The sequence below is a fragment of the Molothrus ater genome, chromosome 1 (assembly GCF_012460135.2).
Source record: "Molothrus ater isolate BHLD 08-10-18 breed brown headed cowbird chromosome 1, BPBGC_Mater_1.1, whole genome shotgun sequence".
NCBI classification, from domain to species: domain Eukaryota; kingdom Metazoa; phylum Chordata; class Aves; order Passeriformes; family Icteridae; genus Molothrus; species Molothrus ater.
In genome coordinates, this window is record NC_050478.2 from 70461156 (window position 1) to 70479274 (window position 18119).

Sequence of the window (18119 nt, forward strand, 5' to 3'; positions counted from 1 at the left end):
TTCTGCACATATCCAGCTGCTTTTCAGACTGCCTATCAACTGCTGTTTCAGAGAAACTGGATGAATCATGTTTTGTGCAGAAATTGTTGCATCTGACTAGTTTGAGTAGCATGCATGAGGGAGTATGGGTCACACACATCCCTTCCTGGCAGAAAATTGGTCTGAATATTCTGTCTTAGCCCAGAGTTACAACAGACTTATCCTCATCTCTCTGAAATCAATGAACCAACTTAGGCAGAAAAATTGCAGAAACATAGAATATTTCAAGTTGGAAGGGACTCATAAGGATCATTGATTCCAACTCCCTGATCCTCACAAAACTATCTATAAATAAACCATATGACTAAGAGCATTGTCCTGATGCTTTTTGAACTCTAACAGGCATGGCACAATGACCACTTTCTTGGGAAAGCCTGTTCAAGTGACCAACCCTCTGGATGAAGAAACTTTTCCTAATGTCATGTCCAATCCTGATACAGCCTCATTCCATTTCCTCATGCCCTTGCTGGTCATCAGACAGAGAGCAGCACCTCCCCCTCCCCTGCCCCCACTAGGATGAGATGAGGTCACCCCTCAGCCTCCTCTCCTCCAAGCTGAACAAGCCAAGTGACCTCAGACACACCTTGTAAGTTTTGCCCTTGGGAGCTTGCACCATTTCAGTCCCCCTCCACTGCACACACTCTTAGAGTGTGATGTTCTTCTTATACGGTAGCACCCAAAACTGCCCCCAGCACTGGAGGTGAGGTTGCCCCAGTGCAGAGCAGGAACAATCCTCTCCCTTGCCTGGCTGGCCATGCTGTGCCTGATGCCCCCCAGGACACCCCAGGTTGGCCCTCTGGGCTGCCAGGGCACTGCTGTTCAACTTGCCATCCACCCAAAGCTGCAGATTTGTATGCACAGCCAGGATTACCCTGTCCCAGATGCATTTAAAATACTCCAAATGAAAAGCATTTTCTTAAGTTTTTATTATGATTAAAGTTTTTATTATGATTAAAGGAGCAAAAGTGTACACTCACAAGACCCATTGTATATAGGGATAGGACACATGGAAAAAATTTGAATAGCAACCTGCAAAATCACCACACTTGGTCATGATGATTGATCCAAAAAGGCTTAAGAAGAAATATGAATTACAAAATTTCTATAATGCATTCTTAGAAAGGGAGGAAAAGCCTGGCAGTATCAGGGGTAGAAATAAAAACCAATTGCTTTATCAGAGTAGGTATGATTGGTAGTAGTTTAGAGTTTAATTTAGGAAATTTTGAGTGACTTATTCCAGGGGAGACATCAGGAAATTTGTCTGTAGAGAAATCTGGCTAAGTTAGAAGATTGCATTTTTTTTTCCCAAAAAAGGCGATGTGTTTTTTCAGTGTGATGATTCGGCACTATTGTTAAATTGCACCAGGAACATCTCTGTTAATGCTCATGCTTTCTTTGGGTCAGATTTTCATTCCTTTAACTCTTCATCTATGAGTAAATAATAATACTCAGCATAGAGGAAAGGCAAAGGGCCTCTGCTTTCCAGCAAAATTTCAAAATTTCTCTGCCTTAACTTCTTTTTTTTTTTTTTTTACTTTTTTTTTAATAAAGCATTCTGGTTTTAGAAAATATGGACAAATGAGAAAGTTTGTGTTTCTTTTTACCCTTGATACTGCAGCACTTTGGGTCTTGCTGGGAGGGACAGAAACTCTTTCAGCTTTCCTCTCTTTAAGGGGAAAAGCATCTGCCAAAGAACACGATGCTGTCAGTTGGGTTGTGCTTGATCAAGAAGAGGAAAGGGTGGTCAGCTCTAATCTCTTCAGAGACACTTGTGTCATCTACTCCAGCTTCTGATGAGCGTACCACCTTACTGCCTGCTTCATGGATCTCCACAAATGCCTCATGGAATGCTCCAGACACCTTCAGGCTCCGTGCTGAAGAGATACCAGAGAGATCGGCTGATGAGCTGAACAGGTCGGTGATACCCAAGGATTTTAAGACAGATGTGAGGTTATATTTTTCCTCAATCCTCATGCGGGGGAGATAAACTTTAATCTTCCTCTCTTCCATCTTTCTAGAACTGGTCCACTCCTTGAGATTTTCAAAGGTGATTGCGGTCTCAAGCTGCAAGGAAACAAACAAATTAGATCTCTGGGATGAGAGCACGACACCTTTTGTAGCAATGCAGTACCATTGTGGGTTTTTTCTCTTAAACTGACTGCTTTTCTTATGGTGTATTTTCTGGGTATATATGGATTAACGTGTCTAGAAGAGGAAAGCAAACCATGACTCTCTCTTCTCTGTCCTGCTTCCTATTTCTTTAATAGGCTCACTGGCAATTTATAGTCCTGACTAGATGGCTACTCAGCAAATTTCCCAAAGCTCTTGCCAATTTATCTTCTTTTCTTCAGAAATATATTCCAGAGGTCATTCTGTGCTTCTGAGTTTTAAGCTCTATTTACATTTAGGACCTCCAAGTAAGGAAGTGTTAAAGGTTTTACTAATACCTGAAGTATCTAGAGGCATTTGAACACAGCTAAATTTCTTCAGTAATAAATGAGCTATCAGTTATTACTGAAGAAATTTAGCTGTGTTCAAATGACTCTTTAATTTTATAATTTAGGTTCTTAGAGTTAGTGCGCAATCATTTCAATGAACTCGGATTTATTGCATAACTTTACCTATTCAAACTGCATTCCTGCTAATGACTATATTCTTTTCATACCGACAGTAATATGTCATGTATGTTTTACTTTCTGAAATTGCTTTAATAATTCCAGTACTCGTATTCAATTTTTAGATAGTTTAATTTTTGAAGACATGAAGGAAGCATGTTGAAGGCTATCAAACCATTCAATAATTACAAATACTCAAGCTAATATCGACTTCCCAGTAAGTTCCTCAGTATGCAGAAATTGAAATATAAAAGCTTTGGAGCTCAAAGTGCTGGAGTAACAGCTGCTTATCTGAGAAGAATCTGTTCTGCAGTGACAAAAATTTAACCCATTAAAGTATTTGCTTATCAATCCATCCTCATACAAACTTTTGCAGGACCACTGAGAGAGATGCATGTCTCTATGCAACAATCCCGTGCTGCCAATATTCAGATCTGTGCTGGGGATGTGCTTTAAGATAACTTTATTGTGAAGAGTTTCTTTGCACCTAAAATTTCACTGTGTTCATGGTTTTCTGAAACCTAGCTGCCAGGGGCATACCTGCTCCAGGCCAGAGATGTCATCAGGCAACAGCACCCACAGGCTCAGCCGCCCACTGGCATATGGAAGCTCCAGGATTCTGCATTTCTCAGAAGGGATCTCTGCCACTTTAAATGTACCAATCTGAGACATCATCTGCACAGGTTTGCTTTCTTGCTGCAAAACCAAAGAAAACAATATAGTTTTCAGAAAGAGTATTCCTAGAGTGTAGAAATGCCTACTTATGGGTAAAGCTGATGATTGCTCTTTTTCAGTAAGATTATACAGCAACTCGTCGACTCCCTTCATAAATTCTCGAACATGACACGTTTAAAGTGATGTAGGCCCACATACCTCAGAAATTCTGAAAGGAACTGTCTGGGTATCTTCTTCCTTAAATGCTTTCTCCCACAATCCCTTGAAGTAGATGGCACTGACCAGGATCATGTCAGTTTGTGAGCTCACAGAGCTTGGTTGAAGGATATTTTTGATCGACCCTTTCAAAATGCACAGGAAAAGAGAACATCTATAATACATCTGTGTATAACACATCTTACTTGGCACTTTCAACATTAAATGGAGGGTAAAGAATTTGTAGGAAGGAGAGTGTAGGGCAAGGACATTGCTTTGGTTTTGTAGCTGTTATCTTGTAGTTCCAAGGTTGATTTGCTTACTACTGTTGGCAATAGTTGTTGTTTCTCTCCCTATAAAGAATTATAGTGAGAGATAAAAGATCCAGAGATTTACTTGATACAAAATTAGCATATTTTGTGTCAATGGGAAGAACCATTGGAACCTTGTATCCCAGGATGGTCTCCCAGCCAAACATTTAATACTTTTTGCATCAAACCAAAGTGGAAACATTGGTGTCAAACTATTTGTCAATGTGTAAAAAGCATATTTTAGTGCTGTCCCTTTTATCAGGACTGGAAATCTTTTAGCATATATTAGTCCCTTTTATCAGGACTGGAAATATTACATATCCAGAAAGCCTCTACAGATAGAGACAGTCTTCTAACAGGGATGTGTCTGATGTTAGATGATAGTTCTGTATCTGATTTCTTATCCAGGATAATGAGCACAGGGAGATGTTTTGATTTTTCATCACCTGACTTAAATGTTCTCACATGTTGTTCAGACACGGTGGCAGAAGGGAAAATACTTGTGCTGACATTTGGCTTCCTCTTACCATTCGTCTCTTTTTCAACCCAGGAATTTATGAGCTCTCTGGATTTTTCTGCAGCTGTTTGAAAGCTGATGGATTCCAAGCCTCCCTTATACAGTTCCTTCACGCATTGAATGTATTCCTGCAAAGAAAGAGTATGCCATTTTCAGCTCAGAATGTCAAAGCATTTTGCAGATGTAAAAGGCAAGAATGAAATTAACAGATATGAGCAATCTGCTTATTAAGGCTCATCAGTAAACTATGAGCTAGTTCATAAGCATCTTAAGATTTGACATGCATTGTTTCAAGCAAGAGTATATGCCCACATTTTAAAAAATATTTTCCAGAACTGAGTTTAATCTAAAACATTCATTTCAGTTAAGTATGGGGTTTTTATTCTCTTTGCCCACTTTTAATTTTTTTTTTTTTTGGCAATGAATTGAATTTCAAATTAAATGTTCCTTTCAATGGAAAACCTTGGAACATTTTTGAGAACCTGAAGTGTTTTTCAGGTTTGTTTTCCAAGCTGAGAAAAGAGTTGGAGTTATCTCTTTATTAATTATACCTTGACTTAATTGGATCTTTATTGTACTTTGCACAAACATCTTTTTGGCTAGTCACTTTTTTTCTCAAGAGTTTCAGGGGTTAGGGCTGTGATAGATAGAATCTTTCCATATGGAAGAAAATTTTTTTAGCAGACCCTACACTTCTGACAGTCCTTTTTGCATTACAGAAAGTTACAGTTTTGACATTCAGATCAGATCTTAGAGCAACTCACCGGCAGAATTGGGTATTTCTCTTCAGCATAAAGTCTGCTGGCGATGCTGATGGAATAATTGTCACTTGGTTTGGTGATTTGGGTGACAATGTCCTTAAGTGAAGCGTGGATGCTCACAGATGTGCCACACTGATTGATATGAATACAAATATAGAGATGATGTTACCCTAGTTTTAATGATGAGTAGGTATTACATACTATATAAAAGGAGTAGAGTAGTTCAGATGCTTTTGCTTAGAAAATGGTTCATCCTGTGCTGATGTAATTTTGTGATATATATAATTCAGTGCTGGTTTTCTACTGTAATTTCCTCATGCCATTTGGGGGGACTTTTAATTTTCTGCTACAGTAATCTAGCTTCAGCAGACCAGTTCCCAATCAGTTCTGTTTAACCACTAGCACCCAGCTACTTTGCCTAGTTATACAAATATCTATAATTTCCCCCTATTGGCCCAATATTATGGTGATGGGTGTCATTTTATACTTGCTCTGAATTCTCTGTTACCCGCCTTCTCTGTTCATTCTTATGAATTAAATGTTCCCCCCAAATGCTGGATGAAGAGCTCTATGCACATTGGAATAGGGTTGGAACTGGTACAAGACTGCTTTATCTGATAGACTTTGCTCCCAGGAGAAACCGACATAGAGAAGGGATTAAATTGTTTCTGTACCTGAGATTCAGTACTCTCTCCAAATCCTGGGATTTTATCAAAGTGGATAGCCTGTAATTAAGAATAATAGTAGTTGAAATAACTGGTGTGACAAGAAAAAGGTTATGCAACAGAGATTAACACATCATGTTTGAAGCAAACCTATTGACTAACTGAGAATGACTCAAAAAGTGCAATCTATCAGTACCATCTCTGAACAGCCATGCATACTGTTGCCTGCTTAGATGATCCTTTTTTCTATTGAGCATCTAGGATTCAGCTCCAGTGTGTGCTACCAATAATGCCAACCTTCTTGTAGGTAACAAGCCAGCCACTCTGTGAAGATAGTGAGAGCTGTAGGAAACACATGAAACACTTTGCAGTCTGTGGATATGTTTTGGCTCTTTCCCTATAGATTTTATTTCCTTTCCCTATTAAAAAAAAAAAAAGTGTTGCTAGAATGTATTTTTGTCTTTGAGAATTCTACTGCTAAACTATGATAAAATTTAAATCCAGTCTCAAGATTTCGGGCTGATGCATTTATTTAGCACTGTGGGAGTTTCAAGTGGCCACAGGTTTTGATAACTCTGGATCCACATTTCTTAGCCTCTGAGGGACATTATCATATCATTAAGGGCTGTTGCTCTGGAGGGTTTAAATCCTCAATGTAGTCTCACCTTTTCTATCTGAGCCTTGGTGTTATCTTTTGCACCTATGTAGACCATGGAGAGGGTTGAAATGATGAGCAGAGGGGAGTAGCAGACATTCTCCTGGACACTCTGGCTTCTCAGCTCCCTGAATATGTCACAGCAAACTTCTGTGCTCACTGGACCGATGGAGGCCATTGTGCAGCAGTATTGCCTAGAGCAAAGAGCAGAAGGACAATAGCAATGTAATGATGGGAATAGCATACACACACACAACACGTGCACTTTAATAGGAATTTTCAGGCTATAAAATGTAAACAAGTAATTTGGAAATCATTCTATGTTAACATGTCTGTTTCTATTCTCACCTCTCATGCGTGTTAGAAACTCTGTTTTCACAAATCTGTTTCCTTCTGCATTTCTATACATTCACCTTTTTTAACAGCTCCTCAGAGCTCTGGAATCTGTATGTGGTTTCTGTTTACCTTTTCAAAGAAGTCAAATAACAATTGCCTGTACTTATTTTATTCACTGAAGGCTACAGTTCCTTAGTACTTTGTAGCAGCTTGATGAAAACATGAAAATATTCTCTCTTTCATATACTTGCAAAGCTGGAAATTTAAGCACAAATTACATTTCCATTTGGTTTAGCTCTGGGCAGATAAAGGTAAAAGCAGAGGCTAGCTATTTTTATTTTCTAAGAATAAGTAGGTGTAGTAAAGTATCTATTTTTTGCACAATACTTACTGTCAGTAGATCTTCAAAGGCCTGTAGCTTACCCTTGTTTTAGTAATAGAAGCATGGACAGGCAATATAATTTGTCTAATGTCACCAAATCTAGGAGCAAGACTGATGCACAAAATTCATATTTCATTGTATTGTGCTTTCAGATATAGTTTGCTTTGCATCAACATGCTACGTTTTCTCAGACTGTAATCTGTCTGAGAAATTAAATTACTGTTTTTCAAAATCCAGCCCCTTATGTAGGAGCTAAATGCTAGGATCTCAAGTTTCTCTTTGTAGTGTTCAACTCTACCAAAATGTTTTGTGACTGGCCTCTTGGATATACACATACAGCCACACACATTTTTCTCTCACTTTCCTATCTGTATACATGATCCCACTTATAAGTTATTTAAAAATTGTACATCTGTGCACCCACGTACCTTTTTATGTTGTGTTCACCAACTCTATATTTTAGAAATGCAACTCTTAGAGAAATTTCACACTAAAATAAACTTAGCAAATTCACAGAACACCACAGTTCTGCTCTCAATTCACTCTTTTGAATGAGAGGTCAAGCAAGGAAACTTATTGCTTGTCTGTCAAAATCAATCTTAAAAGATACGGAATGGGAAGATAAGATGCTCTGAAATAGAATAATGTTTTGAGCACAAAATAACATTTTAAGCACAGAGAATAACTTTAAAAACCTCCCCAAAACCACAAACATTCAGATTTTACATATAACAAAACTGTGTAGAATGCATGTACACTGGTGAGATTTGTAGAGAACATCATGTAAATATTCTGTCCTGAAAAATAGCAAACACAAGACAATCACTTCTCTCTTTTTAAGTTTAGTCAGAACCAAGGAATAATGCAGTGAGAAGGTAAATTTTTCTAGAAAAATTCTTACCTTCAGGCTTCAGCACCAAAGACAATACAGCTTTCCAGCTGTATGTGGGTATACTGGCTGAGCCTTTGGGAATTTATACAGTCTGAGTTGTGACCCACCCACTGCTGTCCCTCAGAAGTTTGACTTTTGACACCATAAAAATAAATTAATGGTATTAGGTCAGGTTTTTTTGTTTCAATGGGTTTGGGTTTGAAGGGAGAACAAATATTAGTATTTTATGCTTTTTAACAGTGCTTTCCACCAGTACATCAGGACCATTTGGCTGGAGAAGAGGCTGGAAAACAATGCCTCATTTGCAATGAGATACTGGGATAGCAGTAAGAAACAAAAAATGTGAAAACCTTAGTGACACATAATTAGCAGTTATTAGTCAATATGTCAATAATTAGTCAATTTGTTATTATGGTCATAGTAATAGACCAGAACTCTCTTTCAGTTAGTCCTTTCTGAATGTACAAAATGCAGCCATGCTGGACAGAAGAGATAAGAGGACAGGACTTAGCCTTTTATTCTTCTTAAAAAATGGGGAAATAAAGTAGGGTGCATGTGACAAAACCAATTGAGATGAAAGTCAAAAACAGGAACATTTTCTTTGAGAAGCTGGAATATTTATAAAAGATCTTTCTATGAATGTGGTTTTATAGCAAAGTATTTTATTCTCAGGGATTAACAGCAAAACATAACTCTAGATAAAGTAAAAAACAGTCAGTTCAAATGTATTTGTGTATGCATTTGCCTTGTATCTCTCAGATCTTCCATGAGTAACTTAATGGCATGAGAGATGATGGAGGAACTGTGAACTAGAGTGTTCATGGTCTGTGGGATAATCATAATATATAATAGCAAGTATATTTCATTTATAAAAGCTATTGTTCTGTATTGGAATAATAGAATGGACAAACAGTTAAGAAACCATTCTGACCTCTGCAAAGCACAGTGTGATTTTTAAAAGCGGGGGAAGAAGGGGGGAAGGCAGGAGGGGGATGTCAAAGTCAGTATGATGTAATTCTTTAGAACATATGGGACATAACCGTGATCTCTGTTAAGCAGAGTAGTCTCCTGTACTGCTGTCAAAAGTTTAGGCAGTGCAGTATTCTTTACCTCAGTCTGCTTCCTTTTGTGAAAATAAATGTGCCATATAAATCTGCATTCCCCTCGATGAGTCGTTGTCTGTCAGCGTGTAGCTCAGGAGGTGAGGTGAGGTGGTAACACAGACATCAGGAGAGGCAGAAGTGCTTTCTAGAAGTGCTAGGTAGCCAGAAGAAAATCTCACATATGATTAAATAGTGGGAGATGTGCCTGGACCCCAAGTCACACGTTGCTTTCCTTTTAAGCTTTGTGCCCACAAAATATTGATTATTAGTCATCCTTCTAAGATGATGATGAAAAAGCTGAAGTGAACGTGCCAGTGTGGGCTAATGCCAGCTGTGCTGAACTAGGAGAAACTGTGGACTCCCTTGAGGGTCTTAGAAAGAGATCTGGAAAGACCGGAGAGCTCAGCAATCACCAAATGTATGACATTTAACAAGAGCAAGTGCCAGATTCTCCATCTGCGATGGGGTGATCCTCATTGCAAGTACAGATCGGGGGATGAGAGGTTAAAAACAGCCCTTCATAAAGAGATCTGTGGGTTTGGGTCAATGGCAAGTTGAATATGAGTCAGCAGTGTGTCCTGGTAGCCAAAAGGACCAACCACATACTGGGGTGCATCAGGTTCAGCATCACCTGCTGGTTGAGGGAGGTGATTGACCCTGCCAAAGGCAGGGGACATCTTTAATGTCCCTTGAAACCCAAACTATTCTCTGATTCTATGATTTTCCCTCTCTACTCTGCACTGATGTGGCCTCACCTCAAGTCCTGTGTGCAGCTTTGGGCACCTCAATATAAGAAGGACATCTCTCTGTAAGAGCCTGTAGAGAGGAGAGTGACAAAGATGGTGAAAGGCCTCGAGGACAAGAAGAGAAGGCTGAGGGGTGACCTCATCTCAGCCTACAACTTCCTCAATGGGTACAGTGGAGGGAGAGGTGTTGCTCTCCTCTCTCTGGTGACCTGTGATGAGCCACAAGGAAATGGAATGAAGCTCCATTGAGGGAAGCTCAGATTGGACACTGAGAAAAGGTTCTTCATCCAGAGAGTGGTCAGTCACACCCTGAAACAGACTCCCTAAGGAAGTGGTCACAGCACCCCGTGTGTCAGAGTTCACTGAGTATCTGGACAATGCTCTTAGTCATATGGTTTATTTGTAGGTAGTCTTGCAAGGATCAGAGAGCTGAACTCAATGATCCTCATAGTTTCCTTCCAATTTGAGATACTTTATGATTCTTCAAGCCTGTGTGTCTTCACTTAACAAGCTGTTTTATCACATTGTTTATAGTGCATCTCAGATTTATGCCACTATTTTCACTCCTTATCCTTTTTTTGTATAGGGCCACTTGATGTCCACAAGGGTTTAGTTCTACTTCCAACACACTGGTCTTCAATTGCTGCATGTGAGAGTTGGTCAGTGTATTTACCTCAGTGAAATCTGCCTTTCAAATGTCCTTCAAGACTCTCTGCTAAACAACCATAATTCCCATTCCCTTCGTCTGGTTGATCATACATGAATTACAGAAGTGTCCAGACCTGTATCACAAGTAGAGCTCATCTCATATGACCTGAATTTTAGGACTTACAAACATATTCAGGAAGGAGCTTCACTTTTGATGATCTTTTTTTTTTTACACACTATCACACTGCAAGAATAGAATTAAAATTATCCTAGTTGTTTTTTTTAATCTGGTGAGTTTAACTTCTGTGTAGTGTCCTGGTTCCAGATCTTCAGAACAGCTTTGTATGCATTTGATGCAGAGCTTTGTTGCATGATTTATAGGAAAATCATGTTTTCTCTCCAAGAATTGGAGCTTCAGGTTCAGAACACACCCACAATAAGCAAATACATGGAGGATAAAAAGCTCTGCTGTGATAATGTTTGGTAAAGGGAAGCTGTGTTCTTTATGAGGGGTCTGGTGTGGTTTTCTGTGCTCAGACTGGGAGTTAATGCAAGGCCCATTTTAAGCAACAGAATATACCCATGAGCAAATGAAGAACTGGAACAGAGCAGACCAGCATCATAACGTCGACCCTAAAAGGTCTTTTACAGTCTGCTTGACATGAGGTCTAAAGTAAGCAAACCTTCCTGCACTTGGAAGACTACCTGTGACAACTGGCAATGGATTGTCCTGTCAAATACAGCTGTACTTGTACCAACAATTCAGTCACACATCCTTGTTTGACAATGCTTGTCCCAAGAAAGAGGTCAGCTAAGGCTCAATTGCCCATTCCTCTGCCAGGCATTTCATTGTGGAGCTGTCCCTAAACCAACAGACTCTTGACTACCTAAGCTTTGGACAACTGACGGTGTAAAAGGAACTTAACCAAAAGGATATGAAGTTCAGGTCAGTTCACAGAACAAAGCCTCTCATCTAATCACAAAAACCTATTCAGAACTCAGGATTCTGTCCTTGATCCTGCTCTTTTGCCAATAGAAAGGAGCATATTAATTGTTTTGTGTTTGTCTTCATTCCACCTTGTGACTCTAGAAGCTGGCTTTCAAGCAGGGACAGAGGTAACCAGTCACAGAGAGATTTACTGATTGCAGCTGACTGTCTAACTTGTTACCATTGCAGACCTGGGTGCTGCAGCTATCGATGGTTTCTCTCTTCATTGTTCTGTGGTTCTGTTTTTTTCCCCAGTACTAAGCAAATGAAGTATCTGGTCAAGCTCCTTCAGAGCCCATGGCCCACATGGCACCTTTCTACAACTGCTCTATTCCATTGGAGATGTGCACTGTTGCCTGCAGTGCTGCCTTGATCTCTCACAGACAGTGACAGGGCATTTGTCATTGCCCTTAATTGTCATTGCAATATCCCATATGACATCTCACATCCCTTTATTCATTTGAGACTGACACAGGCTTAGACTTCATTATACAGATGATGATTTCTTACTGCTCCCCCTGACATAGGTTGATGTGACCTTCATGGCATAATTTTCAATGATCACATCCCACAGGCCAGCAATGGGTTGGATGGGAGTCTTTGACTCCCATGTTTGAAAAACATCCTTACTGTGGTTGAATGGGTTTTAGCCTCACATACATGCAAAGCCTTTGCCTTTCTTCCATACCTGCTAAATATCTTTCTGTGAAAGCAACATGTGTCTGATGATAAAGGTGCCTTCATTCTGTCCAAGCTCAAATGCAAAAAGCAAGTGTACAAATGTTGAAAGCAAGGAGAGTCCACCAGGCAGGAGTATAGAAGCTTTCACCATGCACTCAGAGATGAAATCTGAAAAGCAAAAATTGTGCTGGAAGGAAAACTGACAAGGGATGTGAAGGACAGTAAGAAAAGTTTTTTGGGTGCAACAGCAAAATGAAAACTAGAGAAAAGTCAGGATGATTGGAGAAGGTTCCTGATGATTTGAAAAACTGACTAATTTTCAGAAAGGAACAGGAGGAGAATTGAGGAGACTACAGGTCTCTGCAGTCACTGAAAAGGTGTAGTGCACTGCTGCAAGGCACTAAGGGTTAGTACTCATCTGTGTCAAGAAAAACACAGTCTCTGAGACACTGCCTAAAATACCATTTATTCCAGCTAACATTGAAAGGAAAAAGAGAATAATATAGATAATTTTTATTGTCACTCACTACAACTACCTGAAAGGAGATTATAGCCAGGTAAGGGTCGGCCTCTTCTCCCAGGTAAGTAGCAATAGGACAAGAGGACATACTCTTAAGCTCCACCAGGGGAGATTTAGGTTGGACATCAGGAAGAAATTCTTCACGGAAGAGGTGATTGGGCATTGGAATGGGCTGCCCAGGGAGGTGGTGGAGCCACCGTCCCTGGAGGTGTTTAAGAAAAGACTGGATGTGACACTCAGTGCCATGGTCTAGTTGACATGGTGGTCTTAGGTCATAGGTTGGACCTATAGCCTGCTTACATAGGTTGATCACCTCAAAGGTCTTTTCCAACCTAGTTGATTCTGTGATATTCCCTTAGCTGCTGGGAACCCCAAGCTGTGCAGCATTGGAAAGATCACCATCCACAGAGATAGGTGTTCACTGACACTTTGGTCTTTAGAGCTCTTGCAGGAATTTTTTAAGAAGAAAGCAGTTAATTTCTTCTGAGAAACGGAAGGATGTTCACATGAAGACCTGCTGCTTCACTTTATGATAATGCAAGGAGGCAGGGGATGCAGTCACTCATGCCAAGTGGGAGCTACCTACAGATTCCTCCCTTCTGACTCGTACACAGAGTTCATGCTGCAGCCCAGGGCGATGTGCAGGACAGCACAGGATGGGAAGCCAAGCTCCACGCTCGACAAGCTCAGGCCTGCACCTTCTCCTGTCAAATACTATGTAGGTCACTAATGCCCTGGTGTACCATTGTATTTGAGCTCAAATCCCTGCAGAAGGCTTCCAAGCATAGCCTCCTGGGAACATTTTGAGACATGTGAAGGAATAAAAGATGATGAAGAAAACCAGCTCAGATTTACCAAGGACAAATCTCTCCTGACAAACATCATTGGTGTCTGGGATGGGACAGTTTGTCGTATAAACAAAGGGAGAGCAGAAGATATTGTACACCTGACTTTAGTAAGGCCTTCTGGATGATCTCCCATAATATCCTTGTAGTCACATTGGAGAACTATAGCCTGAGTAAGCAGGCAGTATTTTGAGTGGAAAGCTGTCTGACAGCTTTCTGAGAGAAGCAGCAGGAGCAGGGCTGCTGCATGAGAACAGTGAGCTGGGCCAAGAGTCAGCCCTCAGGGAGGGCAGTGCCCTCACCACAATATCTGACCATAGGGAAGCAGAACCAAATGTCAGTGACAGGGTCATCCAGCATCCATGGACACAGCAAGAGGAGAGCCAGGGCCATGGTCCATTTCCAGAGCCTAGGTTAGGGAGCAATGAAAACTGGTTGCTGCCTGTGGAATGGGAGGCTGGCTGACCTGGGCCCGGCCCCATAGCACCTGAGCAAGGGAAACAGGACAGACCCTGAAAGGGTGACAGCTCCAACCAAGCCTTCAGAACATGAGGCAATATAAGCCGGGAAGTCTCTCCACAGGTGAAGGCTGCAATCAGATCCAGTGACTACAAGGCAGGTCAGCAGTGACAGAGTAGGCTCAAGTTCAAGCCAGGACATGAGTGCACAAGTTGTTGTCAAGCAGGCCATGGCCAAGCAGGGCAGGACTGAGGGGAACAGGAGAACAGCCCCTGATGTGGTGTCACTGGGGTGGGGGCTGATGGCCCGGGGTGGGGGGTAGCATGGGATCTGGGGATTTGGGCAGCTGGGAGAGGTCCCATGGAAGAACAAGGCCACTGAGGGCTTCTAGTGCAGCCTCTCCTGTGGGGACAGCGTGCCCTTGCTCCTCAGGGAGACCTGTGCTCAGGAGGGACTCACTTCAGAGTGACTCAGTGGCTGTGGGGTGCTAGGGGGCTGTTTCAGGGGACACAAAGCTGGGACAAGGGCAGTGGAAAGGAAACGGACATGGCATGAGAGGTCAAGAACGGAGTGAGATGGTCCGGGCATCCCAACAGTCCCCAGAGGCTGGTCAGGAACAAGCCAGGAAGGATGGTCTGGCTGGGTGGAAGGGGAATATTCAGGAGCCTGGCTCTGAGTAATGAGTGAGTGCTTTGTGGAGATTGGGAAGGTTTGTTAGGACAGGGCCCTGTGTGACCGGAGACCCAGGCTCCTCCTGCTTGGCAGGGGGCTAAGGCAGGACTGAGCTCACTGTCCAGGAGCAGCAAGGGCCATCTTTTCCCAAAGAGGAACAAACCAGGAGGCAAGGGGGGGGATGCCTCAGCTGGAGTCCTACCAGCCAGGGCTCAGCAGCTGAGCAGAGCAGGCCTGGAGACCATGGGCAGAACAGAGGCAGGTGCAAAGACAACATTGACCACAAAGTCAATTCACACAGCAGAGGCAGGTCCAGGTCCAGTGATCACAAGCCAGGGCCAAGGTCACATTAGGAGTCCTTGGCCAGGAATGGGCACAGCTGTGTTTGTACTGGAGAGTGACACACCACTGATGTAATACACATGGGAACTGAAAGTCCAGCACATAGCTCAGAGCTCCTGGGGTCACAGGTGTGGGAGAGGCTCCAGGACTCTCACAAATTCATTAGTGCAGGACTATTACAAATTCATTAGTGCACTCGGAGCTCTGTCATACACTTATGAGCAAAAGAGATGGGCCTGGAGACAAGGCTCCAAGGCTTAGGACTGAGGTCTGTCAGGAGGTAGAACTGGAACCTGTAGTGCACTTCAGTGCTATGTCTAGGCTGAAACAAGCTTCTGTTGTGGACAACAGCTTTGGCTTGGGGAGTTTCACTTCATTTCTTGCTGATTAACATTAAATTTTTGTTGTTTATTTGGTGTCTGACAATGTAACAAACCATGAAACAAACAGACCCTTCATCCTGCTTCCCCACATTTCACTTCAATACAAAAAGTGTCCTCTTGTGCTTACTAGTTTCAGCTTCCTTGTTATACTCAGTGCTCACCAGTCCCTTTGGTGGAGCAGCAAGCAATGGAAGAGGTTGTGATTGGTGTATAACTGTATATATCTGCCAGATAGTGCTGCTCACTTTTATTCTGTGCTCTAGTCTGCTTCCACAAGGATGTCCTTGCTGCAGCATCAGTGACCAGCAGGCTGCAGTTCCTCTGGAGTGTCACTGCCCTGCCATGAGCTGCCTGTGGCTGCAATGCCCCAGAGGTGACTCCCAAGAGTGTGCCTTCAGCTGTGCTCTTTATAACATCCCCTTCTTATTAACATCTCCATGTCTTCTCTTCTGTTTCTCCAGACACATCTGTCACACGTCTCTGTCCACTCTTTTTTAATTACACTCAAGCAGAGGTGCTGTTTGCTCTTCTGACTGGAGATTTGGCACAGTATGAGCTCTTTTCATTCATTACAGGGTCTGCTGCAAATGGCCAAGGACAGTTTGTGTCCTCCTCTCACCAATGGTGCCGGTACCTAATACAGGCTCCAGACCCATGTGCAGAGGGTGCTGGGGAAATCTCTTGCTGAAGCTGGCTGTGCTTTCAGGGTCCTAACACTGGCTGTTGTCAGTCCTGGAACTTAAATAGCTGATAGTATTTTCTGTACATTTATTACCTCTCAACCGATTTCTTTTCCATGGTTTTGTCCAGTTCCCCTTTAAAATCATGTGAAATTTTATCATCTTCCACATTGTTTGACCATTAATTCCATCATTCAGCTGTTTGTTGTCAGCTACCTCTATGTGCTGGGGTTTTTTAACCACTTTCTGCTGACCTCTTTTGATGCCATTAAGTTCCTATGTCAGAAGATACACCAAATAGTCCACCTCTGACACTGCCTCCATAACATTCAGCACTTCAGAAACCTCTGCTCTTGAGCTCATCCCTCTCCTAAAAGTTTGACTGCATGGGCTCAGGGACACGTGAAGCAGCTTCCAAGCCTTGAATCTGAGCACTGTTTGTGGCAGAGCTGTGAGATGCCTCCATGGGGGTCTACATCCCCCTCACTCAAGAGAAGAATTTAGGTGGTGTCTCTTGACCGGCCCTTGCTAGTTTGCTTGGCCATGAACCTCAAGCAAGATGGACACTGCAAGTATTCATTTTGGACACTAGTAAGAAAATTATTAAATTTCCATTTCCATTTTATTGGAAATGACATGAGAAGGGAAAAGGAGAGAGCATAGTCAATTTCATGTCCCTTCCAGTGGTCAGATCCCAAAGTGGTGCAGCATTGGATAGGTCTTTATTCAGGGAACAGCACACTGCATATCCCATGCATGCTGAGGTTCACTGGTAGTGTGATCTTTACAATTTTATGGGTATGTTCTGTTTATAATTTCTACTGATGAATGAAAGTATACAGAAAAATGCTGCTTCACTTCAAGATTAAGACAATAATATGCCAGCAATATCATCACAGGGTGCCAGTTCAGGACCATCTGTGAGGTTCTCCATTCCTCCATCTGTGAGGCTCTCCATTATGATTAGCAGATGAAGTTTAGCCCACAGCCCCATGATATGTTCAGCACCGTATGGTCCTGGACACTACGCAGTATGTGCAGCCTAACTTAACACAAAACTGCACACACTGATCAGCCTGATCAGATCCATTTTTACATGGTCACTAACTCCTCAATGTACAGTGTTGTGTACTAACCAGTGTTCTGGTTAGGAGCACTACAGACACTGATTTTTGGATTTAACCTGCAGGCTTGATATTTGACCTACCTTATCACCACAGGCTTGTTTGGCAATCACTGGACTGTAGCAGTAGTGTAGGGAACTGCAGTATCTAATATCTTATGGGAAAGCCCCTGCCTTTCTGGTCTTGTTGTCACCTCCTGCTGTGTATCCCTTTCCTTGCCAAGCAGCCCCACCCTTGCTGCTTTTTGACAATCTCCTCTCTGCTGTCCCTTTTCCCTACTGATCAATCTTAGCTCACTAGCCAAGAAACAGAAAGCCCTGCTGTGTGTCAAAGCCTTTCTGGCAGACATGTAGCTTTCAGTTTGATTCAGCATGATGTGCTTTCTCAAATACCATTTGGGAACCCAGGACAACTCTGCCCTGGAGTTCAGAGGGTTCTCTGCACTTCCTCTAGTGACTATGGTTACAGGATAATGCCTGCTAAATCTTGTGCCTTCAGCCATGGATTCAGTTTGCTTAGGAGACAGCAGGCCTCTCTCACAAGTCATATATGCAGGAATGTGGAATAGTCTCAGAAATTTATATTCCCCAAAGGGCAGGGAAGATATGTCATCTTCAACCCTTCCTCAAATGACATAACAAGGAAGGCCACAAATAGTTCACACAGCATTTCAAATGCTGTCCTGTGTGTGTCTGGTTTTGTTCCACACACCCCTGGCAGAACAGTAAACCCAGAACCACATGGCACATAGTGAAAATGGAGTGTAGTGAATGGACAGATGGCAGTTTATTGACATACCAGCTTCAATGACGCTGCCAGGGGGGTAAGAAGGGCTGCAGGACAATACCCAGACTTTGTGGGAGCTGGGATTAGTTTTATTAAACT

The 18119-nt window shown here is 42.1% G+C and overlaps 1 protein-coding gene across 1 annotated transcript; it reads right to left on the reverse strand.

Annotated features, from left to right (window-relative positions):
* Positions 1–1707: 1707 nt before the first annotated feature.
* On the reverse strand, positions 1708–6611 carry LOC118684422 (ovalbumin-like). The gene is made up of 7 exons (XM_036379275.2): positions 6444–6611; positions 5788–5838; positions 5117–5245; positions 4363–4480; positions 3528–3670; positions 3195–3350; positions 1708–2103 (listed from the first exon to the last, which is right to left on the reverse strand). Exons 1-7 carry the CDS (start codon positions 6609–6611, stop codon positions 1708–1710), a joined length of 1161 nt encoding a protein of 386 aa, XP_036235168.1.
* Positions 6612–18119: the final 11508 nt, after the last annotated feature.